At 42.4% G+C, this 27,025-nt stretch overlaps 1 protein-coding gene across 1 annotated transcript; it reads right to left on the minus strand.

The window, feature by feature from the left end:
- Window positions 1-1,078: 1,078 nt before the first annotated feature.
- On the minus strand, window positions 1,079-24,587 carry uacab (uveal autoantigen with coiled-coil domains and ankyrin repeats b; the record flags this gene model as incomplete). Its single annotated transcript, XM_069659496.1, has 18 exons — window positions 1,079-3,213; window positions 4,321-4,386; window positions 4,890-5,042; window positions 5,291-8,002; window positions 8,258-8,307; window positions 8,415-8,445; window positions 9,019-9,111; window positions 10,175-10,207; window positions 10,640-10,747; window positions 12,063-12,100; window positions 12,740-12,921; window positions 13,431-13,537; window positions 13,909-13,979; window positions 15,100-15,157; window positions 16,664-16,728; window positions 19,119-19,207; window positions 23,689-23,819; window positions 24,492-24,587. Coding segments are annotated over 18 exons (4,155 nt in total), but the record flags the coding sequence as incomplete, so codon positions are not given.
- Window positions 24,588-27,025: the final 2,438 nt, after the last annotated feature.

Consider the following 27,025-nt stretch of genomic DNA (forward strand, 5'->3'; position numbering starts at 1 on the left):
TCATTATGGCACGCTGTATTTTTTCTTACAGAACAATGCATCCTGGTATTCATAGCTTTGGTAGTCACCATGTGTTATACTCCATCTATAGTGTATAATCAGACAGCAGATTTATACAGTACATAGAGGACTAAATGGTGAGTAGTAGCAGCTCTGTGAGGCTGTACTTAGTCTAAGGTGCACTGAGCTAAATGCTAACGTATGCAGCTAACATGCTCTGAATGACAATGCTAACATACTAATGTTTATTAAATAAATGTTCACATAATTACAACAGGTTCACAACTTTTAAAGATAATGATCACAATGAACAAAACTAAAGAACTGATCTTATTCAAAGTTTGACCTGATGGTGGCGCTAAGTGAAAAGCAGGTGGACCAATAACTCAAATTTACGATTATCATTTGGGGACCATGAATGTTACTAGAGGATTTTGTATGTGCACACATACTAGGTCAATCAAGCTGCTCCGTTGAGAAGATATTTCACTGCTTAAGTAAAAACTTTGACCTGCTGGAGTTTCTGGAAGAAAAGTTGGGGGTTCAACAAAGTTAGTGGGATTCATCCTCGACGTCCAGAGACCTCGCTTGTCCCAAATCACTCGCTATTATACCCTATAAAGTGGACACAACGTTTTTTTTATACAATGCATCTTTAAAAGTAGTGTACAACCGATCATCATGCACTGCTCTGAAATAATAACAGCCAAGAGAAAATGAGCCGAAGTGTTTAATTTTACCAAAGAGCTCACTATATAGTCCTCTACATTGACCACCCTACGTAGTGAGTAGGGAGAAGTGAATGAATGAATTATTTCCCTTGATTTTCTGTACTTAGTTTTATTTTAAGTCGCTCCTAGCATTGCTAAAACGTGCCGGCTCTTTGCTGTAGTAATGACAAAACACACTGAACAACAATGTAGTTTTCTATGTTAGGCACTTTAATTGACTTTGTATTACTGATTCACAAACACAAATGTTATTGCCAAAGACAAACAGATTGGTATACAGTATATTTAGAGATTTACCTGGATTTGATTTAAAGTTCATGTTAACGGAAAAGAGAAGACAGAAAGAAATTCGTGCTAATCCCCAACATCTGCATCATCTTCTAAACTATCTGTTGTGAAAACAGACTTTTTGGCCAGAATATAAAAATAGAGCACAGAGATGTGACTTGGTAGTGTGTGTTAGCAGAAAGATAAGAGACAGGAGTGCTTCAGATAACTAATCAATATCCACATAAATAAAGGGGATCTGTTCTGTTCTCATTACATGGCTTCCTACGGTAAATGTTACCCTGAACGTGTGTTGTGCCGTTCTACTTCCAGACCTGCTGAATATCAGAATTGTCACACTGTAGTACAGTAATTAAAGTAGTACAAATCTATGAAAATATATCAGTGTAAAGGCATGAGAGACTCGCTCCACAATCACAACACCACTACACTACACCACCAAGACTCACAACGAGCTGGCTCAGGGGTACGCAGCCTTTGATCGAGGAGAGCTGCTGCATGAAGGAGTAAAGATTCAGCTGGGAGTTTAAAGGGGGTTTGGTTTGCATGTAATTATACAAAGGAACAGATATTAGTCGATAAACCTCTGTCCATTTAGTTGTACTTTCACATTCAGTGTTCTCTAATCCGTCTGTAAGATTTAAAATGCTCTCCCCTGGTGTGGCGTCCAAGCATGCAGCCTCCTAAAACAAATACTGCCTACCCCTGGGCCACACTGATTATTACATTTCTATCAACTTGGCCTGCCAAGTCTCACCACTAGAGGACACTCTGGTTTCAACAAAAAGGACGACGTGCCACTGCAAACTGTAGGACACAGCAAGAGATCTCCACTCCACACCCTCATGACTCAAATCCAGCACAAACCAGACTTCACGTAACCAGACTGTGTGAGTGACACGACTGAGAGCGCTCCAAATCTGCCACATTACTATCTACCATGTACCAGAATGGTGAAAGGTTTAAGATTTGGATGGTTTTTCCCTCTTCAAGTCTTTGGTATTTGGGTTATTCTGAATAATATGCTAGTTTGGACCTCCAGAAGATGATAAATGTGCCACAAAATGAGGTCAGTCTCAAGAAAGTAGCTGAAGTTTTACAGCTGATATGAAAAAGTTCAAGGTTCACATTCTTTCAAGTCTGTCTTACACAATACCTCTATGTCCGTTTGTTCATTAAGAGCGTTACAAGTTGAGTCAAATCACGTAGATAACTGCCAAGGTTTCTGAGATATTAGAGCAAAATGTGTTCTTTTTGTTAGTGATGTCCCTGCGGAAACACAGTCTGGGCAAACACAAAAGATCTCACCCTAAAAAGGCTTTCAAAAGAACATGGGCATAAAAGGACGCCTTCCATCAGGGTTTCAATGTAAGTGATAGGGGAAAAATCCCGAGTGCTCAACCCATACTAAAATGGATCGCAGAAATATCTGTCTGTCTGAGTTTATCAGCTGGATTTCTCTAAAGACAGACTTCTTTGTAAAGATAAAGTTGAAAAAAAGTGAACCTTTCCTTTCAAGCAAACATCGCTTTTTAACGTGGAAAGCATGCTACTGTTTGAGAGCTGACTGTCAGGTGGGAATGTGAAAGGTGGTCTTTGTTTTTATGTCCATTATAAATTCCAGCCGAGCATTTGAGGAGGCGAAGGGACCTACACTTCATCTAATCACATATGCATGAATACAGTTGGTTTAAGCTGCATAAAAATGACACTTTTTGACAGAAATGTTCCTGCACACGTGTAGATCATTAAATGAGTTCACAGGTCTGATACAGGAATCGATACAGTAACATTAAAAGTGAAATTATCTTTTGCTGTGTTTCTACTGAATTTGAAAAGACACGTTTGTATCTTAAATCTACAGTAATTCACTTTAACCAACAACACTTGATTTAGATATCGAGGTCAGACTACAGAAAGAGCATTTCAGAACAGCCTGGTTGGAGAAACTTTGCCAACAGACAAACACACGCACGCACACACACACACACACACACACACACACACACTCACACACACACTGGGCACCCACAGGGGCCGCAGCAGGGGAACTCTGCAGTGGGAGATGTGAAAATGGTGAATTTGAGTCAGCAGGTAGCATATTGTTTGGTTGGAGGAAGCTTTAACACACAAACTCCTGTCTCATGCGGATGATCTGTAGTAAGGCGGCCTGGACGTCCTCATCCATGTGACCCTGTGAGAGACACAGTCAGAAAGGGCTTCAGTTAGAGTGAGCTCTGTTGTCACTTAGCATCACAAGAGATAATTCTGTGCTTCAGCTCCAAACAGTTGTTTCCTGTTTTGGCCATTACAGTTATTATTGCATTCTCCTAATCCATCTGTAATCGCTTGTTAATCAGCACGCTTCTAAACAGCATTTTACACCACATATTAGTGTAAGTATATGAACTCCCTCCTGCTTTTGGGTGGTGACACTATGATGTGTTTAAACAGTATAGATAGAATAACTGTCATTATTTATTGTTTTGATGCCCAGGGTGTCAAACAACCCTTTAGTGATCTGTATCATTTAATAACATCGCCATGCTGCAGCAGTTACTGAAGACCCACTGTGTGTAAAAGGCAGTTCTGAGCTCCTGTTTAGACAAGCAGGACCAACTTTATCTCTTGCAATTCCTTTCTGTTGCCAGAGGGATGGTGAAAATGATCATAAGCCAATGATTCCACTATACAAGTCTAAAAATAAAAATCTATCCACGCTTTGACACAGATGACAAATGATATTTTAAATTAAATCAAGAATCTATTTTGTAAAAAAATTAGTTAAATTTATTGATTCTTTCATGAACTCTGCTCTCAAATACAATCATTGAATCTCAAGGCTTCTGTTACGTTTTGTCTTCTATGTAAAACGCACGGAGGCAGAATGGTGGGGCGAAGTCGTTCAGCCTCAGAGTCGGCATCGGAGCTAGTAACAGAGACCTAACAGCGCCAGTGTGAACAGTTGAGCTGCCAGGGCGGAACAGCATGGTGTGTGCGTATTTGAAGCATGCACTGTTTGTTTACACCTCGCGCACGTTTTGCTTCAGCAACGCCAGAACGCAAAGTTCAAGGCTGCATGACGGCAGAGCTTCGTTACAGCGCTGAGGCGGAACCGCAGTGTAAAAAGGGCTTCTGTGAGTTCAACCTCCTTGTTGTGGTTCTTTAAATACTCTCTATAAAGGGTGAACAATAGAACCTAAATAATTTAATGAAGAACATTCAGACACACTTTCTTATTTGAGAAAGAAGGAAGATAGACAGCTCTCGCCTTTAATAGAGAACGATGAGAGGAACTTACCTGTGCTGCACTGAGAAGATGAGTTCGATAAATTGAAACCACCTCTCTGTGTTGCCTCTCAGCATCCTTCGGAGCAGAAATGAGGGGAAAAGATATGGAGACATTATTAACAACCTTCCAGCTACTCCTGAACACTATTTCAAGTACAGCGAGCTATTCTGAAGTACTTAAGTGTAGATTTGAGTCATGAAGTTCGCTGGCAGGATTTAACTACAGCTATTGAGAAGTAGTATTTCTATTCCCCACCGACTCACCAAGTAAAGAAGTTAAACGCGGTGCAATCACTATCATAAATCTGTCACTGCATGAATCAGTCGTGTGATTTATTCTGTTGGCTGCCACATTTGTTTGTGCACTGTTTGACCCGATGTAAGGTGATTGTGTGGCCAAAAAGTTGCAGCATCAACTTTGTCAACATTTAAATTTCATCATGTAAAGATGTTTTTCACTCACTAACAGAAAGAAAGTCATTGTGCAGCAAATCTAATCAAACATAAAGCAGAATATGCTTATCTTGTCACATCATGTTCTGTGTTACACATTAGAATGTGTAATGCGTGTCCACTCACAGCCAGCTGCTGCTGTAGGCTCTTGATCTGGGCTTGGAGTGTGTCGATGTGCTGCGTCTGTCTCTTATTGGGCGCGTTGCTGGTGTATGCCAGCTGAGACAGACCATTCAGTGCCTGCTTCAATCGCTCAACGTCCGTCAGCAACTCTGTGATCTGATAAACACAAACACATATCGATGTTCAGAATTTTTATATAACATTATCAAACACAAAACAAAACAAAAGTATTTTACGACTAGAAATACAAACAAATTGTTACTTTTTAAGTCCTTTTGTGCAGTTTATTTCCCCTTAAAGTCAATCAGACTTAGAAATACTTTTAATAAACACACACACACACTGCCTAAAACAACAAAACCCAGACTCATCACAGCAGAATCTATTCATGTAAATCTTCCTACCTTCTTGTCTTTGGCTTCAGTCTGCTGAGCTGATGTCTGAATCCTCCTCTGGAGGTCACAGATGGTGCTGAGCGACTCATCATATCTCTCTTTAAGCTCCCTGATTTCTCTCTCGATGGCGCGTCCCTTCTCCTGGACGGCCTCCATCTCTGTCCTGGCTCTGCTCTCGCCCTCCCTCGCTTGCGTCGCCCCCTGTTGGGCCTCCTCGCACTCCTCTGATAAGCTCAGCAGCTTGTTGCTCAGGTTGGCAGCCTCCTCCTCCAGCTGCTGCTTCTCCTTCTTCAGCTGGTTAATTTGGTCGTCCGTGTAGTGAATCTCCTCGAGAGCCTGCGTGGCTTGAAGGAGCTCAGATTGCAGGGCCGATACGTCTTCAGCCCTCTGGGTGCTGTTCTCCTCCTCTTCACGTAGAGCCATTTGGAGCTTAGCGACTTCAGCCTCCAGGGCGTCCTTTGCCTTGGCTTGTTGTTGCAGCAGAGAAGCCTGATCCCTGCGGTGCTCCTGCAGTTCTTTCTGCAAGGCACAAACCCTCTGGGACTCCTCCTGCTGAGCCTCTCTTGCTTTCTTGCAGTCGGCCTGGGCTTGCTGCATGGCATCATGGAGGGCTTTAAGCTCCGTGTCATACGTTGAAATCCGAGTCAACTCTGATTTCAGACGCTCCTGGAGACTTTGGATCTGAGTGTTGCAGAGGGCGTTCTGGTCCTGAAGATCAGCTTTCTGCAGCATTACCTCCTTATGCTGCCGCTCTAAGTCGTCCAACTTCTTGGTTAGTTCCTCGTATTTACCCTTAAATTCCTCCTCCACGTCCTTGTGCTTTTCACCGGTGACCAGAGCGGTGTCTAGTCTCTGTTTGACAGATTCCATCTCAACTTGTAGTTTCTCCTTCTCCTGTTTGTTGCTCTCTCCAGCAGATCTTTCTTTGTTATACTTCTCCTCCATTTCCGACAGCTTTACTGCCAGCTCCTTCACCTGGACGCTGTAAGAGTTTTCTTTCTCCTCAGCCGCCGTCAGTGGGATAAACTTAGACTGGATGGCCTCCTGTATGGTATCCAGTTCTTTCTTCTGGGCCTCCAGTTCCTGGGCAAGTTTAACATTTTCGTCCTGAGCCGACACATAGTTAACAGACGCTTCATTCGCTCTATTCTCAGCCTCGACCACAGCAAGGTTCAACTTGTCTATGGCAGATTTGTAGTCTTTTACACTTATATAATCAGTTTTCATGTCAAACAGGACTTTTTTCAACTCTTCTTTCAACTTATCGTTTCCTTCTTTCACATTCCTCAGTTCTTCCCCACTTTCTCTTCCCTTGGTCTCCAACTTCAACATCTCAGCTTTAACGCTCTCTAACGTGGAGCTTAGCTCCATCTTCACTTGCTCGTGCTGCTGTCTGGGAACATACTCGCCCTCCAGGCTCTGTTTCAGAGTCTGGCTCTGTGTGGTCAGCTGTACGCACTCTTTATCTCTGTCTTCACATCTGTTCTGCAAAAGTTCTAGTTTCTTCATCAGGTCATCATTCTGAGATCTCAGTGCGTCCATTTCACTCTGCTGTTTCTCACTGGCACTTTTAAAGCTGCTGTTGTTCTCCTGCAGCGAGGCCCTCTCAGTTTGCAGCTGCTGGACTTGAGCCTCTGCTTTTCCGTAACGTTCGCTGGCTTCCACCAATTTGTCCTCCAGCTCCTCCAAAGCCGTCACCATGTTCCTCCGAGCTTCATCGTGATCTTTAATGGGTATTAAATCCATCCCAATCCTGCTGTTGAACTCATCCAGCTGCTCTCGTAGGATATCTCTTTCCTCTTCGCTCTCCTCGACCTCCTGAATCAAAGCCTGGCTTTTGGATGTCAAATCAACCAGTTTCCTTTTCAGTGAATCATTCTGGTCTTCCAGAGCTGCCAGTATCCTCTGTTGCTCCTCAGACACCGCCCCTGATCCTCCGTGTGATGACGGCGTGTCCAGCTTTCGATGGAGCTCGGCCACCTCCTCCAGCACACGATCGTAGTCTTCCCTCAGCTCGGCGATCTGCCGCTCCTTCTCGTCCACTGCGTTTGTCAGCAGGTTTTTCATGTTGTCGAACTTCTCGGCAGGTACCGTGTGGCCATGTTTAGTCTGGGCCTCCTTCAGCTGGGTTTCCATTTCTACAAGGGTTTCTGCGAGTTCCTCTCTCTCTGCAGTCAGAGCTCCCAGGTCTTGGTTCAGCCTCTCTGCCTCAGCTGCTAGCTGGCTCTCGCTGCTCTTGTATTCCTCCAAAGCCTTCTCGCTCTGCTTCAGGCGGTTACGAACGCGACACACTTCAGCTGAAGCACCTTCATACTTGGCTTTTATATCCTGCAGCTGGACACGCAGTTCCTCTGTCGCCTGGCCTCCTAAGTGTTCTTTAACAGCGACTACATGGGCTTGGAGCTGCTTCACTTTACACTCAGAGTCCAGCATCCTCTTCTGGACGTCCCCCAAGGCGTCCTCGAGCTCTTGCACCTGCTGGTCGGCCTGCTTCTGGATGGTGTCCCGGCTCTGAACCAGCTCCTGGCACTCTCGGTTTTTACGGTTCAGGGCAGATTGAAGCCGTGCCGTGTCCTCCTCGGCTGACTGTTGTCTACTCTTGACCGCCACCAGTTCGTGTCGGAGAGCATCCAGCTCACCGGAGGTTTCCCAGGCGACAGCAGGAGGACTCTTCTCTGGAGGTCTGGACATTGAACGCGACAAGGCAGGTTTCTGGGGCGCCTGCAGAGAAAGAGGGGAAACTTATTGATACAAGAACGTAACAAATAAAATATTTTAATATATTTTATGATTGCTTTGTAAAAATGCATTAAAGACTGATTAGCACTTAAGGATCATGTAGTTATAAATATCTTTATTTAGGGTAAGATAGAAAAACAGCTGTGATGTAAATACTGTAGTTTCTCTTTCATTTGTTTGCAAACACCTGATATTTAGATATTTGCACATAAAACATTTCCACAGATAAAGACCTACCTGGTCAGAGTCCAGGCTGTGAGCTTGCTTGATGAAAGAGTTTTCTTTACCTGCAGGACAAACATTAACATTTAAACCTGCTCTTGCTCTGCTTGTGAAGTTTGAATTAGTGGAACCAAAGCTGTCTTCATGATTAAGGAAATAGAAAGATGCTTACCTTTGATAACGGATTGCCCCGAGTAGTCTCCCTGTGAACACAAGAAGATGCACACACTCGTTAACAATTTCATCTGGATGATTTAGATTTGATATTACTTCTAACTTATTATTTATTTAATACTTTAGCAGTAAAACAAAGCTATTTTTATATTATGGATTTCCATTGAGGCAGATACATTCAGCTACCTAGCTAAAAGTAATGCAGTCCAATACAGCAGTCCTGCACTTAATCGGGTTAGACTTAGAGGTTCATATTTTTTCCAACCTCAGTTAACATTGATGATAGCCAAAAAATAATCATACAGCTGAATCTACACTTCTGTTATACAGTTTCAACACAAAATGAACATTATTATGGTCATGGATGTGGGATTTATTGCATGATTGTTTAATTAGATGTTGTTAGATCTCAGTGTACTTTATAAACGGGCAAACGAGTGTATGTTAAATAAAAAAGCGCTTCACTTTAAAACTTCAGATATCAAATTTAAACCTTGAATTCAACAACAAAATGTAAAACGTTCATACAAATATTTAAATATATGAAATATGTATTGACTCTCGATAAGCAGATATATAAATGTACATATACAGTCACTGACCATAGTGCTCCGGAGCTGGACCTTGACAGTCTCCAGGCCTCGAGCCCCTTCCTCTCTCTCTTTGGCACTGAGTAACACCTTCAGCTGCTCCCTCTGATTCAACAGGAAGAAGAGCAAAAGGCACGAGTTAGTCAAGCAAGGAGGAACCAGACACCTCGGATGAATGCAGCAACACAGCGGGGGTCTGAGTTCCCTTATAGCTATTCACTATGGTAACATTATCTATATGATCTAGCACATTGAACGTTTAAAGAGAAACTATTTGAACATCAGATTGAGACAAAATGGATTCAACCTGTTATCAAACAGTATATTTCACACACACACACACACTGTTAACTGTTGTCTTTCACAATCTTCCAACAGGCGCCCACTAAATTATTCACAGCGCTGCAGTCTGTGATTCTGTCACGACTGCAGATGCTTCAAACACTAAAATGTCGTTACAGTCTCAAAGGGGCTTAGTGAAGAGGTTCAGAGCTAAATTGTCCTTCAAAGGGCTGAAAACGAAGCGAGCAACAAACTTCAGATAAAGTGAAAGCTTGAAAGGCAGCAGACGAGCACAAACAAGCTTTTTCATCCAAAGCAAGACGAGGCAATGCTACAGAGAAGACACCTCAGTGGAGGGAAGTACACATGATGAAGAACAGCATCTGAAGCATACAAATATTGTAAGCTATGGTTTCCTTAAGAACACACAAGGGTACGCAATTTAAAATGCGTACATGCAGCACCGGAGAGATTTATAGATTTTTGGGTCTTTTTTCCAACTTTTTTTAAAGGAATTTTCAAAAAAATGGAATTGCTACAGAACTTGACCTTGTTTCCTCGATGTTTTCGGATCTGGTAGGATGTTATCGATTGCTTTTAAGACACAGCAGGAGGCATTTCAGACCGTGCAACTTTCCTTCCACATGAACAGTTTGGTGTTGAAACAGCACCATGACCAACAATCTCCCAAGTCTTTCCCAGTTTCACTTTGAGTTGCTCTTATTTTTAGGTGTCAGAGGTCATACAGTAACTTAAAACTGTCTCTAAACGTATGACCTGCTGTGTAATACTGGCAAATTGATAATAATACGATTCCAGAAAGAAACGTGTGTTTAAATGATGAAAGGAGGCCCACAATATAAAAGCAATCATGTTTTTTTCATACCTCTTTCTGGGTGTCTTCCGCAGCCATCTTCTCCTGCAAATGAAAACAAAGATAATTTATCTGGAGCATTAATAATTGACAATATGCCACAAAATGTCCTGGTTGTCCTGTGAATATAAAATATTCTAATATCGAGGAACCTATTTTGACAACTTTGTTTTTAGCATTTTAAAGTGAATCATAAATCTTTTACATCTTTTACATAACTTTATTTTTACAAAAGTATTTCCAGAAGGCAGAACCTGGGATTCGATGATATAAAGCCAAGAGAGTGTGACTCAGCTCAGCTTTTATAATCATATGTGTCACCCAAACCTCGAGTAGGACCCTCAGATCTACCACCCAATAAAAACCGTGTGCACTGAAAGCAACACTCCAGAAGTAAAGGGCAGGCATGGCTGGAGGGTTTTACTGCATTGTGATGTTTTATCTCTGCAGCTCTTATTGCGTTGTTGTTTTATTTACCTGTGTGAGCTGTTGCTGCAGCATGTTGACCTTATCCAACAGGACTCTCTGCTCCTGGTGGTACTTCCTGAGACTCTCCTGCATGGTCTCGTTCTGCCTCTCCAGGTCCTAAAAAAACACACGCACACATAAAACTAAAGAGCTTGCACGATAACACGAAACAAAATCTAGTTACTGAATGCAAAAACAGCCAATAATCATGAGTAGTTTGTGGATTTGGATGTCCTGATGATCGATTGATTTTGACTCTTAATGTCGTGAATTTCTGAAACGCACTTTCATTTTAATGATTGTGAAAGCAGCAAAGCGACGTGCTTGATCAGGCAAGGGAGGCTGAAGTTATATTGCACTTACATGTATGATCTGATCCCTTATATTAGCCTCAGCTGCCTCTGATCTCTTCACTGAATGCTGAGGATAAGACAGGATCTTTTTTACTACCATGTTTTGAAGATATAATGTTACCGTAGCCGATGAAATACATGTGGAACAACTCTCCTCTTTAATCACTAGATGGCAGTCACGTACATCTGAGCCACAGTAGGTCCACCAGTGCAGCTCAGAAATATGAAAAGGCTTTACTTAACAACACCATGTCAACGAAAGGTATTTGAAATGTGGAAGATTGGGAAGAAAACGACAGAATCATATGGGTGTTTTAACAGCACAGGCTTTAAAGTGTCTTTGCATTTGAAGGCCGAACAGGAAGGATTCTGACTGGCGGCTTTGGAGTTGACCTCTTAACAAAACACCTGAAAAGCTCTGACTTGTGCTGGAGATGTGATACGACCTGCGGCACTTTCTTACACATGATGTATTCATGCCCCATGATAGATCCTCCATTGTCTAAGATTATCACCTTTATCAAAACAGTGATGACTTCTTCACTGGTACAGGGACCAATGCTTTGCCTGTTAGGTGAAGGGAACTGGTCTAAATGCCCACCAGATCTCCTGGTGCAGAATAACACTTATGACTAGGTGTGGGAAAGTGTTGCATCACTGGAAGGAGAGATATCGGTGAAGGAGTGGATGGACGAAATAGCTAAGATTTCCTCCTATGAAAGACCGGGAACGCCCCCAAGAGCTGCAGTTTTGGAGATGCTCCGACCCAGTCGTCTAGCCACTTGTCAAAGTCGCTCACATCCTTACGCTTGCCCATTTTTCCTGCTTCCGGCACATCAACTTCGAGGACAAAATGTTCACTTGCAGCCTATCATATCCCACCCACTGACAGGTGCTATTGTAACAGGACAATCCATGTTACTCATTCAACCTGTCAGTAGTCCTAATGTTATGGCTGATCGGTGTATGTATGCATCTTTTTTTCCTGTTCAAAAATCAATAAAAAGAAAATTATAATTTATAAAATCGCTGCTCCTCACAATTAGTGGATGGTGTGAGCTGAATGCTGCAGGACTTACCTGTCGCTTCCACTGTTCCATCTTTGCAGCTTCTTTATCTGTAACAGAGAACGAAAACAGCAAGTTCATATGTCATCTCTGTCTCACATGTTATCAACATGTGACAAGAAAAAAAAAACAGGCATGTTTTATAGTTAGAACAGTTATTCTTAAGAATGTGAGCAAAGAAAGGGATGACAACAAGAGGGACAAAAGCTATCAGAGAAATATGAAACCAGCACATGTCAGGACTACGGCTTAAGACTGTGGATGTCCTCCTATTATAGGATCAGTTGTAACACCTTTGCAATTGTTTTTCAGAACTAATAACTACAACTGACACTGATACTTCTTTAAAATGTATAATCAAAGAACCCTTTTCCACGCTCTGCTTGAAGTGGGATCTCCAGGCTCCAGTGTTAAAACACTTTTTATCTATATTTTGCACTGACAATAACTCTAAGTTATAAATACATGATCTTGTTTTGAAACTAACGGTGAGCTAATGTTCAGACTCTCATCTATTATTGGCTTTTATGACTGTATAAGCAATGTTTGTCTTAGTACTTCACAGGCATCACTTGGCATCAACAGCACTACCCACTATAGTCACATGTATCATGCTAATTATGCTCTTAATGCATTAATTCCAAACAAACGGCCACAGATTATTTGTTCAGTTTGTGTGTCGCTCTGACCCCTTGTGGCCTTCTCCAGGTAACTTTTGACCAACGCAACAAGCTCCTGGTTCTTGCTGAGGCGAGCGTAGTGAAACGCATCGTGGCCCAAGCTGTCGACTGCCTTCACATCAATGCCATTCTTCAGCAACACCTCCACCGCATCCTTACAGCCGAACTCACAGCCCAGCATCAGCGCTGTCCTGCCGGGGTCAAAGAGAGGTCATGAGCAACAAGTGCACAAACTAGTCATGAAACAATGTGCTATTAAATATTAGTCTCTTGAATCACAGTGAGTGGCAAAACAACAGTTTGCTGCATATTTTGTTTCATTACTGCTAAATAATTCAGTGCTGTGGGAGCTGAGCTGAGTCCTGGTTTTGACAACACTTCTTAGTTGTTTTTATTATGATTTTTAAAAGATGATTTTGCTTTGTTTCATGCTGTAGCCTCTGTACATGGGGCACGCAATTTGGTCACTGAGTTAAATCTGTGCCCCAGAAACACTTCTGAATAAATTTCCAAAAAACCTGTGAATGTATGTTAATGTCAGCAAACACTGTAAGGACACTACATGGAAATCTACAGAAATGCAAATTGACTTGTTAATGTTATAAACATACTCTAACTGCTGCCTTTGATTTCCCATTAATAAAACTGATATTTTTCAACCCAATTAAAAACTAAATCCACGAGGTGAGATGCCTCTCACTTGTTTTGCTTGTCCCTGGTAGTGATATCGGCCCCGCGCTCCAGCAGCAGCTGACAGATGCGGGGATGACACATCTGCGTTGCGAGCACCAGAGGTGTCCTGCCATCCTGGAGAGAAACCACAGACAGACACATAAATACACACAGGTACATATATACACAAAACTACACACTTCTAACACAAAACAACCCTATACAGTCCAATCAAAAGAATCAATTTGTTTTTCACCTCAAAGCAAAGAAAGCAAAGCAATCCAGAATATAAGGAGCACTAAGTGTATGAGGTGTAGATTCAGTGAATGCTTTTTGATGCTGCTCAAACGGACCGTACATGCAGTTGATGACAGCTATTGAGAAGGCAAGTGCCTTTAAGGAGCAAGCAGACCAATTTGGCTTTCTACAGTAACAACTGAGCATGTGGAAAAAATGTTTTTGAATAGAGCATCGCAACACAAATTAAATGAAATATAAATTCTCACGAAATCACAGGCATTCACAGAAGCCCCGCTGTCACAGAGAAGCTTCACGCTGGAGGAGCAGCCGGCCATGACTGCGGAGAAAAGAGAAAAAAGTGCCGTCATTTCATCCCATTTACCACTGAGAGGCACGTGTGCATCACCTGGACCATTTGTTGAAAACAGTTTGGTGAAAAGTTACACAAGTTCTCTTTCAGGCCTTTTAATTATCACCCTACATAGTTTAACATGTGTTATGTTGCAGCCATTAACACTCATAACAGGATGTGGAGCTGTGTTGATGCAATGAAAAGGGTTTTCTGGGTTTTCAATTGTTTCAACAGAAGAGTACAAGAGGACAGAGAAGGGAGCAGTTTTAGGTTTCTCGTGTAAGAGAGGGTTAGGATTGGAGCAGATTACAGTCGAGTCAATATGGAGAAGAGTAGGGTTAAACAGCAATCTCGGAACCCGTTAGCTATCGCCTGAGACGATATAGCCTCTGGGGATAACAGTGAAACATGTCAGGAGTGTCCGGTTTGGCCAGCGGTTAGCGATAGAAAAAAAGTAAAGAGAATAAAAGAGAAATAAACGTCGTCATTTCATGGTTTATTAAATCCCCCGGAGGAGCGCCCGTTCACCTGTTTCTGGTGAGTCTCACTTTCACTGTAAATACCAAGTTACACAGAGGCTTCACTCGGGCTAACTACTGCGGTATGACCCAGAAAAAGAAACCGAACCAGTCTTGCCTTAGCCAAAATTTCAACATCATGATGCAGATTTCTAAAAAGTGAACATGAAGCTTTGTCAGGTCTGTCCTCGAGAGGAGAAGAAAAATACTTTTAAAATGCTCGTTTCTGATGCATTCGAGGAAGCTGGGAAACCTGAACACTGAACAGCTTTCGTGACACAGCATCAAGGGAATTTGTTTTAAGTCGAATTTTTGATCTACAACGGACTGCTAGCTAAACTTACATGCAGATGTCTGTTTATAGAGATTAATAAGAAGCTAAATTGTTCCGCCTGCTTTTGCTCTCCACACAGACTGTTTTTTCTGCATACGCCTCAGCCCGTGATTGGTCAACTACTTGTACTACAAATGTTGTACAAACGGACACCAGAAAAATTCCCATACTAATAATCCAAACCCCTACATTTCTATGTAGAATCTGTAAATAGAGATTAGTCCTACTAGAGGAGAGTAGAGTGGAGTCTTACCAGCGTCATGTAGAGCTGTTCTTCCTTGTAGGTCTACATTTCCAACCGGAGAGTTGTGCTGTAAAACATCACAAACAGGTTGGCACAGCAGAATAATGGGAAGTTAATTATTTTACTAGTTCTGAAATATCCCCAGAGCCCTGTAGTATAAATATATATATGTTAAATAATCAAGTACAGAACTCAGTTGAGAGAGTTGACAACCCTGATTAGTTCAAGACAATCTACAGTATTTAAAAACATCTATTATTAAAGTTATAAGAAACATATTCAATCAGAATCTTTGCAATCTAAGTAAATATCAAGGCGACTGAATATAATGGTGTTCAGTCACTCGCTGCTGGTGGTCCACTCTCTTTACAGCCCATGTCGCTGACTGAAAAGGTCAAATATGAACAATTTCTATAAGTGGATAATGGAGGTAGCTTGATTTGATTGGTGAGTATTTGACCTGAGCCTGTGTTCAGTTTTTCAAAGCTTGAAGACATTCAAATCTGAACTGAACAAAATGATCTAGTTAGGAAGAACAAAAGTTATTTAACAAGGACGCTCAAATTTGAATGTTACTCCACATGAGAAAAGACTCAAATCTACTTTTATATGTAATAAAAATTATTTTAAACAATAAAGAAAATGTCTTAAAATCATTTATTTCCACTGGTTGGTACAGTGGAAGCAGAGCAGCGACAGCAGGCAGGTCATATTAGGCTAAGTGGCGCTGTGCTGATATGTTTGTGACATCTCTACACAGTCAGTCAGCTGGTTGGACCCCAGTGATGAGGTCTGCCCTGAAAGCCTTGAGGACTCAATGCTAACAGGAGCACGATGTTGCTGGGTAAGCTTGCCAGCGAGCTCTGCCCTCCCTACTATAAAAACCCAACTCTCTCTAGCAACAGGGGCCAAAAATTAGCTGCACGCTCAAATGACAAAGCGGAGAGGGGGAGGGGTGGTGGAGCGGCAATGGGAGCTGACGATGGGGCATGCAGGGGGGATATCCTATACCTGACAGAGGGGGATAGTGGAGGTGGTGGGGGTGGAGGGTGTTGGCGTCCAGCTGCTATGTCTGGTGTGATGACGGCACCCAGAATGGACGGCAGGTTTGCAGGAGGGAAGGCTTGTCAACACCACTGACAACCCTCCTGCCAACAGCCGTGACCTCCGTTAGCTCACCGCCATGCCAGAGATGAGGGGAGGGGCTACGACGCTGTGTGGCTGCGAGACCACAATATTGCAGAGATAGCCCCCTCATTGTAAACACATAAATCCTGCAGTAGGTCATGGTGACTCAACAGGGCCTACCGTTGACCGATACGGAGCGGGCTCAGCTGCCAGAGCGGTTCGGCAATAATTATTTAAAGGAGCCGAAAGAGAAACTGCTCTGACTGTCCGGTGACGAGGAAGCTGCTCTCTGAAACATTCATACAGCAGTGTGGAGATACACAACACACCAGCCTGAGCGACAACAAAAAAAACCTCAATTGAAGAAAATAACTTCTTGTAAAATTGCTGCAGTTAATCACAGGAGCGGTTAATCACAGGAGAGGAACACAGTAGAGCACTTTACCTGCAAGAGCTTCTGCACACAAAGCGAATGTCCGTTCCTTGAAGCCAGATGTAGAGCGTTTTTACCTGAGGAGATAAAAGCAGCAATCAGACGGAGTGCATGCACTTTCAAGAGTTTGCATTTATGTTTTGTCAGAGCTAAAAGTCACAATGCGCAATTATCACTACATTGTTCACAATGTTTCCCACAGAATGACAGTGGACCTGTGGCGGAGGCAACTGTATTCCGCTCACCTTGATTCACATCAGGGAACTGATTCTTTCACACAAAGACACGCTCCTCTTGTCTCGTACTGCACACAGCTTTTCTCTGCCTTTTATGTCTGCTCTGTTGACTTTCTTCATCAACAGAATGTTTTATAAAGTTGCCCAAAAACTAAACTTGCATTTTCTCCACCCGAGATTCAATTTTCACAACAGCGGGTGAGCCGCATCTGAGGCTTGTTGTCACTGACATTGTGTATCAGAACGATCTAAAACGAACACGGTACAGAGTGACGTAAGCACCACCTGCTGTGTGGCTCTCTACAGTGTTTATGTGGACTCTTCTCTCGACAGGAACCCAAGCGGTAGAGAGCGCGGGGGAAACTGTCCACTTATCAACTGATCATGCATGGCATGTTTCTCTCAGGTGAAAGTAAAACATGACAGTGAAAGATGCTCAGACTGGTGGTGGACAAATATACTTTAGGAGCTGTTAAAATACCTTGGTGGTCTGTCCAAGTAAAGTAGTAAACACAGCAGTCCAGGATGTATGACTCTGTATGATTCTTCTGATGCTAAAACCCATTATAAAGATTACAGCCCATGTGCCGCCTCAGGACACAGCACAACAATGAGACCAATCAGAGCTTCTCTCTGGGTCTCTCAGCTGTTAAAGCAGCGTTGTGATCTTAAAGAGCCAATCAGGAGTCAATTAGATGAGTCATAGCTTGACATTTGCTGTGTTACTTGTACAAGAAGATACAGTATGCCATCAGTTAAAGGGGCCACCAGTAAAAAGGTGACTTAATAATACAGTAATACTATACATTATACAATGCTGAACGTACAACTGATTTGTATGATTCATATATTTCTGTGTAGTGCTCGGACCAACCTGTAGGATCTGCTGCATCCCAAAATCCCCATTTGTAAACATATGTAATTAAGCATGCTGGATATTCTATCAAACTTTAACAAATGAATGCTTGAACATATTTACAATATCTGATCTAACAGGGTGGAATAAGCATCATTATAACACGGCTGTGTTAAATTCTTGGTTCTAATTACGGCATTCCGAGGTCTGTTATTTTTCGATAACAGACCGTTGCTATGAAGAACAGACCGTTGCTAGGGATGCGGCTCTAATCACACAATCCGAAGGACTAACTGTAATAATATCAATCCGCCGAAAGAAGTCTGGTAAATTTGACGTTGGTTTGTTTACAAAGGGACAAAAAAAGAAGAGAGACGAAGGCTGAAGACGGCACTCGAAGTAAACATTAAACGGAACACAGTACGGGATAAGGCGCTGTTTAAAGACGGTCATTTTAATGTGAGTAACATTAGCTTGGTTAGCTCATTATTATCCGTTACAAATTATCTTCTTTGATGTTGTTTTTTATTATTTGTTCCAAGTAAACTTGCTGGTATAAAAATCTCTTCCTAAAGCAACTTTCTTGGAGATCTTTTCTTGGCTGGCTGACTGATGACTGTCTGAGATTTTCTTCACCAGTAAATACTATCATTGACTGTAAGTTGTACAATCCTTATAAAAACATAATTCTAGTTCTACTCTCAAATGGATGGAGGTAAAAACTGCTGATTTTTTTCTTTTTAAAGTAAAATTAGACCAGGAAGCGATTTACTTATAAAAGTTACTGTAATTTGTCGCTTCCAACTCGGGCTGCCTGCCACGCTCTATGGCCTAAATTGTTTCTGAAAGTAGGGACGGATCAGTTAATGTCTCTAGCCCATTATTAGGTCTAATTTTATATCCCTTCTTTTTGCTGCCACAAATGGGAAAATTAACACACTAGCAGCTCAGCAGCAGTCAGCATAGTTAGAAAAAAGAAACTCTCCACTAATGGGACCAATTTTCTGCCCAACACATCCTCACCACCTTCCTTAAAACAGGGAACGTGTTCTGGCACAGAGTCCCATAACCTCCTTATGTGACTGGATAATAATGTAAAAACTAGATCACATGTACGGTCATGAGATCCGCGTGCTCGGTGTGCTTCACTTCACATTAGGGCAGAAACAATTCATAACCCAGTGATAGTGTTTCATTTAGACATGGACCATCTAGAAAGACAGAGTGCTGCTCTGTTTGTTCCTTAAGTAAATTCAATTGGTGTTGGTTCAGTTGTTTTATTTTTTACTGCGAGGTGTTTTTAATATCCAGTCGACCCTCACTGATATAAATCAGAATAGCTCCAGGGTTCTGTTTTAATCCAACCTGAACTCACCAGTGGCATCAGTCGCAGTGACGTCGACATTGTGTCCCAGGATGAGATTGAGACAGTCCAGGTGTCCTCGCGTTGCTGCCAAGTGAAACCTGGAAAACAAGAAAAAGAGAGGTGGAGAAACGTCAGGAGGGGAATGAGCTGGAGCGAGATGGCAAAGATTTGACAGCCTGCAGTAAAGAAGAGTGAGGGTGAAAAAGTGATAGGGTGTAAAGAGAGAGGAGGCGAGGGTGAAACTTAAGAAACCTCAGAGTCTGTAATGACTCCATGGCAACCAAGAGCAACTCATACAGCTTTTTCCCACTGTATCAGTGTCACTGTTGTATATTTGAATACTATCAATCTGAGGTTGCACAAATACATTTTTTCTGTTTCCCCCACTCTAATAAATCAGTGAAGGCACCTCCTCTGGTCCTGGTCAAACTGAGGAGACATTCAGTTGAAGGTGGTAAGAGTTAAAGTTTGACTAAACTTATGATTACACAACGACACATTTCATAAGAGTTATGTCTCCGTTTTCACTCTCTAATGTGATAAAACTTAATGGCCTGAATGATAACAAAGGACATGCGCTTGTAGCCCTGTCACTGACCTCAATAGTTCATTCTTGCACATTGAAAGAGTAGTTGAAATCTTGTGGCCGACATGGATGAGAAGCAAGTAAGACGCAAAAAGAAAAAAGGACAGGGCAAACTATTTGCTTCAGATGGGATTGCACAAAGTTTGCATATTCCCTTGTTACCTACCAACTCAATTAAGCAGTTTCCTACTTCACATGTTTGCCAACACGTCCTTAATCATCACTTCTGACTGGAAACATTCCCGCTCCCCTTCTCTGATTTAACCCACAGCAGCACTGCCGCCACTCACCCTGACGGTCCGCAAAGCACTTGCGTGTAAACCAATCCCAGCCCGTCACCCATCAAGCCGCTTGAACCTGTTTATACACTAACCCCGAGGTATCTGCCAAGGAGACAGCTAGGCTGTCACCTCAACACTGGCGCGGGTATTAAAAGCCGTGTTGATGGCCGGGAGATGCTGCTTCTCGGGTGAGCAGAGGAGGGTCCTGACCTCTCGGGGCAAACAGCAGACAGGAAGCAGCTCGGAGCTATACAAGTGAGGGGGGCGTAAAGTGATGTGACTGTACAAGTTCATGAGCCAGAGAACTTTCCAGAGGGTGACCAAAGGAATGCTTCTGAACAGAGTCAAAAATATATGGTTGCAAACTTGAACTGGGGGTGGTGGATTTCCCAGTTGACTTTCAGACAGTCGCACTAAAACATTTGCTACTACATTATAACTTTGCAGCAAGCATAGAGAGATTTGATTAGAGAGGACTTAAATCCACAAAAATAATCCCTCATCAAAGGTTCTTCAACTCTGGCCAGCCCTTCTAAGACTGCTAACGCACTGAGAAACCCATAGAACACAAAAAGCTAACACCGCCCAAACACAAAGACTGTGCTGATATACAAAGCTAACGCAGCTGGACACCTCAGTTAATTGGTGAGAGATGAAATTTGGGAGACTAATGGGTCTGGCTTTCAGAGAGCACATTCAGATATGTCATTTCATCTTCACACCTGCTCCTTGGGCGACTTTCAGGTCGACAGCCTACAGGAGACGGAACTGCTATTTTTAGATAGTGGACAGGGAAGAGTAAACCACAGAGTATACGCTGGAAGCTGAAGCATATACGAAACTGTGTCTCTAAAGGCGCCGTAGACCAAATACTGTGGCTGCTGCAGCTTCAAATACTTCCTGGATCCACAGATTCTTGATTTTGAGCAATCAAAGAATCACGTCTTTGTCGGTTGATTTGATACAAAAGACTTTTCTAGCAGTTAGGACAACATGTTAAGGAAATGCAACTTGATTATAGTCACAGTATTTAATAGAGGTTGCGCCTTTATTTGCTTATTTATTATTTGCTGTTCTTTTGGTGTTACCTTCAGTTTGTCTTTGTACAGGTATGTGCCTACATATGTGTATGCCTGTGATAAAGAGTATTGATGTGTATGTATATATATATATATATATATATATGTGTATATATATGTATATATATATATGTATGTGTGTGTGTATGTGTATGTATGTGTGTGTGCAAGTATGTATATATATATCTATATATGTATTGGATTAGATATGTAGATATGTAGATGTATATGTATATATTAGATATATGGATATATTATGTTAGATATTCATACATATGTATTATACTATAGATTATTGTCGATGAATCTAGAGAGTTAATTAATGAATAAGGGGGGTGGGAGTAAACAAGTTTCACTTCTTCCCACTCCTTTTCGGATATGGGAAATCTAAACATCATGTTTTGTTTTCAATTTTCATGTTGTCTATGGTAAAGTTTTTATCTATTTATTTTTTTATGTCCGTCCATTACTGTTTTGTTTTCTTGTTTCCTTTTTACATGTCCGAAGTAAACTAATAATAAATCTGGTATCCGGTAAACATAAGCCAATGAACTGATCCGATACCAATCGGTAAAAGGAAGAAAAAAATGGAACATCGCTAGGATTAAAAACCTCAATTCAAAAACATTAAATGCATATTGTCAATCTGTTCTCTATATGTAATAAGGTCCAATCAAAGTCCTGTACATGTGAACATCACAGCTTGCTATTGTTATCTTTAAAAAAGACACTTAAGCAGAAAATTCATTACTGCTAATCCTGACAAACGATGTGCAGCAGCAGTCAGTCATGCTGCAGGCCTCGGCGAGTCTCATTCTTAAGTGGTGAGCTGTCATATGGACTTCTGCCGCTGTTAAACCCTCGTCAGCGAGCTATCACAAGTGCGCAGAATGAGCAGGTGTGATGGGAGGGCATACCTCACCGGGGTCCTGCTAATGCCATGGCCGAGATGTAAACTGTTTACTCAGCTGGAGGCCGCGATAGAGTAGTTACAGCTGAATTCATTAGCTGAACACAGCGAGGCTAATCCAGGATACAGCAAATTATATATCAGGGGGATGCAGTTTGTAATTAGTTTTCCCACAGAGGTCGGTGATTACAAGGGATCGCCGTGCTGCATTCCTTTGTTGGTCAGAGAGCCGTAGACACGTGCTGGTCTGTGTGTGGCCCACTGAACTATAAGCAGACTTGCTGAGTTGGGATTGTGGTTCACTTTCGTTTTGGCTAGACTTGGCAAAAGCATGACCTCTTTCTATAAATGTTCAGTAAAGTGTTGATTTTATAGTTAACTAGTTCTCGTCCGTCCTGCGGGGAACATTAAATAACGAGCCTGTCGAGAGCGTTCGTGTGCAACGACCTCCTTAAACAGTCTGTCAGTGCTAAATTGGCAGCCATTGTTCTGGATTTAGTTCTGATGAATTCTAGCACCTTATTATGAGAGCAGGCATTTATCAGGTTGTGTGTATAATTCTGTTTATTTACACGCATGCATGTATACAATCATTGGTCTTTGCAATGGTGCCACCAGAGAATTTCACACACTGCTGAAAATACTCGGCATCTCTGCTTCTGGGATCTGCTGCTCCACAGTTATATGCTCCAGCAAAGCCTTTGTCTAAATAAACCTGAAGCACTGGCTGGAGACCAGTGACTTATACAGATATGTGGGATTAAAGTGAGGGCGCCTGGCCCTCCCAAAATGTAGGAGATGGAATCTGGTTTCATTTTGGATAAAAACAAAGTACCTGCTTTCTTAAAACAGCTCTATGCAATGCTTTAAAAGGCCAGAACATTATGATCATAAATAGGAGCAAAGTAAAGGTCTGTGTGAGATACCTGACATATCTGCTCTTGGCTGGTCAAGATGCAACATCTGTGAATTCCTTCCTACATATTTCAGTGAGGTTGACCTACTTTTTCTCACCTTTCGTTTCCTACATTATTATCTTTCTGTTCACACTTCTTCCCGGAAACTCTGTGAAGCATATTAATGGAGCTCTTGGAGAAGCCCTCACTGACAATCCCATCGTATAGAATAGTTGTCCTTTAAGATGTCAACTGATCCTGATAACAGCCTGCAGCTGGGCTGACATGTATTACTTGGTGTTGCAGGCGCAACAGTGGATCTGATCTGACTTTGCAGGGAGTCATTTCCTGTCGGGACTGAATAAACAGCCTCTGGCCGATGTGGTCGAGCCTTCAGTGGCCACAAACATTCTTTATACCAACTCCCACACTGACCTCTCCGTGGACACTGGAAGGGAATTTTCGGCATAAATAAATGGAGACATAATAGCATCCAACTAAAGTCCCTTCTACGGGACATTTGGGAAGATGTTGGATTGTTTTTTTTTTCTTGACATTAAAACTTGACATTGATTTGGACTTGAGCATTTTATCAAGCAGGAATGTCCAAGGAATGTGTGGTGGGGAGGAGACAGCAATGTGTGGATGCTCAGCATTCTTAGATTTGTGAAATCCCAACAAGGCAAACAATCTGAAGAAACCAACATAAGTGTGTACAAGTACATAGACGTATGACGTTGTTAAAAGTCTGTTTGACTTTGGATGTCTGCATTCTGGACACGGATGCGTGTGTTTGTTTGTATGTTAGTGTACGTGTGTTTACTTACGCAGAGCGTCCTTCCACGTCGAGCTTGGTGGGGATGATGCCCTTCTTGCTGAGGACAGCGGCCACCTTGTCCACCTCGCTACGTTCCACCGCCTTCATCAGCCGGTCGTCATACTTGTTCCAGTCTGTGTTCTGACAATGATGAGAGTAAACTATCAGATATACAGTCCAGTCCAACTACGCAGGCATTTAGTCAGATTTAGTGGAGCACAATACCTACAATTAAGTTTCCAATTTATTGGCTGACTTGTTAATTAAACAGTGACATAAAAAACAGAGATAATGACAATGCAGTGTTTTCTTTTGTTATACAATAATAGACTTTAGTTAGAGGCAGGATGTGCCAAGAATGTGCTGCACAGCAGTTTCACTAAATGCCCAAAGATTAATGGCAACCAAGCATGGGAACAGAGTTCTCTTCAGGCTTCTGGGAAGCACGCTTTACTCTTTATACCGGAGGTCAAACACGGACAAAGAACACGAGCACAAATTATAACTTTGGCTATAAAGCAATTTGCCAGCACATCAGCATGAACAGAAAATTGAAATTGAACAATAACAAGATAATAATACCATACATACATCAATTTGACAACAGGTACAATATACTGTAATTATGAAGCCATTAATGAGTCAGTAAATTGGTGATAATTTGTCACCCTATGTGGCTCAGGAAGGATTTCTTAACTGAGTTAACACTTGCCTTCAGGTAACTCATTTTGAGGATGAAAGCATCAGAACAGAAGAAAAAGAAACCACTATCATAGCTTTAGATGACAGACAGAAATGACTGAAAATACCTACAAAGTGCATGGAGGTGCATTTCAGCCAGCGGCTCATCTTGGGTGAGTGCAGCTGGTCCTTGCACCGTGCTACTGAAAAGGTCGCCACGGTTCCGGTTTAAAAAAAAAGCAAAAAAATGGAGGAAAAACAAAGCGTATAAAAAATCTCCTCAGTCTCTCGGTGCACTCAACCAGTGAGCGCAACACAACAAGGATGAGAAGACGAGAGGGTGACAGTCTAAACTGCAGCGGAGGTCCTCGTATCGGAGGATCAACCTCTGGAGTTTCCCTCGCTTAAGGCAGATAAGTTCATTTGGCAGGATTTTCTAAGCATTCCTAAGTTGCTCATCGGCTCTGCCAGTAAGTTCATCACTGCACAGCAGTTTGGTTGATGGTTAAAGGGAGGAGAAGGAGGAGTAAGAGGAGGAAGGAATGGAGGTGGAGAAGCAGCTGGGCCAGCCCTGCCAGCCCTGGGACCTGCCCTGGCCGGCAACTGCAACTCCTCCTCTGGGGGGAAAGTCAGCTCAGCCTGGCTACCTCTCGCCTCCCCCAAGTGTCTTCCCCTCTTCCTCCGCTATTATCCTCAAATCTTCTTCTTTAACTGAATCTTCTTTTGTATTGAAATTCTTCCTCTTCTTCACTGGACTGTAGAAGCTGCAGGCTTCTTGCTTATCACGCAGTAACGAAGGAGCTTCTCTCTTCTGTCCTTTATGAGTGGTCTCCAGTGTCTTCACCGCACCAAATGGCAAGTCAGTCAGGCTCAGTGGGGTAAATATGTGAGCTCTCCCAGGTTTAAAATATCACCCCCTCCCCGGTAAACAGCGGTGGTGCAGACAGCCCTGCAGACTGGTTACCTCTTTATTTTTTGACCCTCCAACCTTTCTGTAGTGACTGATAGGAAGACAGGGGCTAAGAATACATTCTGGACATGCCTGCACCATGAGTAATGGCTTTAGTGTCTATCAGCGCTGCCAGCATGAAACAAGGCCAGCCAAAAAGACCTTGCTTACATTGCCACCCCCCACCGTGCTCCCTGCTTGCCTCCATCTGAAAATATTAATGTCAGAGGGGGATTATGCTTTGCACATTTGAAGTGGTCTTGGCGCTGACCCTCACAGGACACCACTGGGCTAAGAGATGCTGTTAAACCATCCATCTAAAGAGGGTGGTGTGGCTCCAAAGCCTCCTGATCCTTGCAGCATGGTAGTGAGGTTAGATGTCAGCCGTCTGAGACTGCGACCCGACCACAAAGTACACTTACACTAATACCCACATTGTAAACACTGCACAACTTTCACTTTAATTGGGTAAAAAGTCATAGAGGAGGGAACGGACACAGCAACCCAAGGATCCGTTTTATTTACACACTGCATCAGCTCGCTGTGTCCTCGTGTTACTGCCCGCTGCCAGACTGGCGTTAACAGAGCGGCACCGATATCCACAAACATGCAAAAAGACCTCGTCCACATGACATGTCATATGAAGAAGTAGGTGTCAACTTACGAAAGCTGCTCAGCCTAGCATAGAGACAAAGGCGCCAAAATGGCACCTAGCCACACAGCATACTGTACATAGGTCACGTAAATATCTCACATGGGCGCTCTGGTGTGTGTGTATTTGTTAGGGGATCTGTTAATGCACTAGTTAATGATAGGGCTGTTAGCGAGCCACTGAAGGAGTCCCCTCCCTGGTCAATACCCACAAAGTAAGTTCATATGTTTTTAAATATAACTGAGTGATTTAGAATGATTGTAATTATCGGTGCCTTCGTGAGATAAGTGGTCTGAACTATGCGTGGTTGCTGAGAAAGGATTTGTGGATACGACGCGCGTTTGAAATATAATGATCTACACTTGAATCACTGCAGTGCAACTTTTATGAGCCTGACGGTTAACGACGAGAACACATGACGATATCTAGTTTCATATCATGACGTCAATATGATGTCAACGTATCTGCCGTCTTCAATTTCATACGCTGGAACAGGGCCCTGCTGAAGTAACAATTATGTCTGTCTGAGCCCAACAATATTTAACTGGAGAGGTATGTAGGGCCAAAACACATGGGAGAATATAGAGTATACAACCAGTAAACTTTTGATCTTTGTATATTCACTAATTTCAAAGGATGATACGCATATCAAATCACACCACAGATATAATAATCGTGAATGTTCATGTGATGTGCATCTTATTTCACACAGAATCGATGGAAAGGCCAAAATCTTTGAGGTCAGCAGACAGAACCATCACTCATGAGTCAAAAACAAAGCTAGCTAAGTTTACAGTGGTTACTAATGTAACAGTTTAGTGGTGTGGTTCTCAACTGGTCTAGCCTCAGGACCCACCGCCTCCTCCTTAATGAGGAATTGTGACCCACATTGTTTAACCAGTAAAATGTATTTAATTCAAATCTGTGCAGGTTGGACCTGAGACGGATCAAAACATCACAACAGTGTAATAGTTAGCCAAAATGACCAGCTGGTGGCATAAGAAGAACACATTCCCTCTATTCATTCAATGAGCAGCCTTTTTTCAACAGAAATAAACTAAAGAA

Source organism: Semicossyphus pulcher, unplaced genomic scaffold (genome assembly GCF_022749685.1).
Source record: "Semicossyphus pulcher isolate SPU_LCO1_2020_fin unplaced genomic scaffold, fSemPul1.0.p SCAF_1, whole genome shotgun sequence".
In the NCBI taxonomy this organism is placed as follows: domain Eukaryota; kingdom Metazoa; phylum Chordata; class Actinopteri; order Labriformes; family Labridae; genus Semicossyphus; species Semicossyphus pulcher.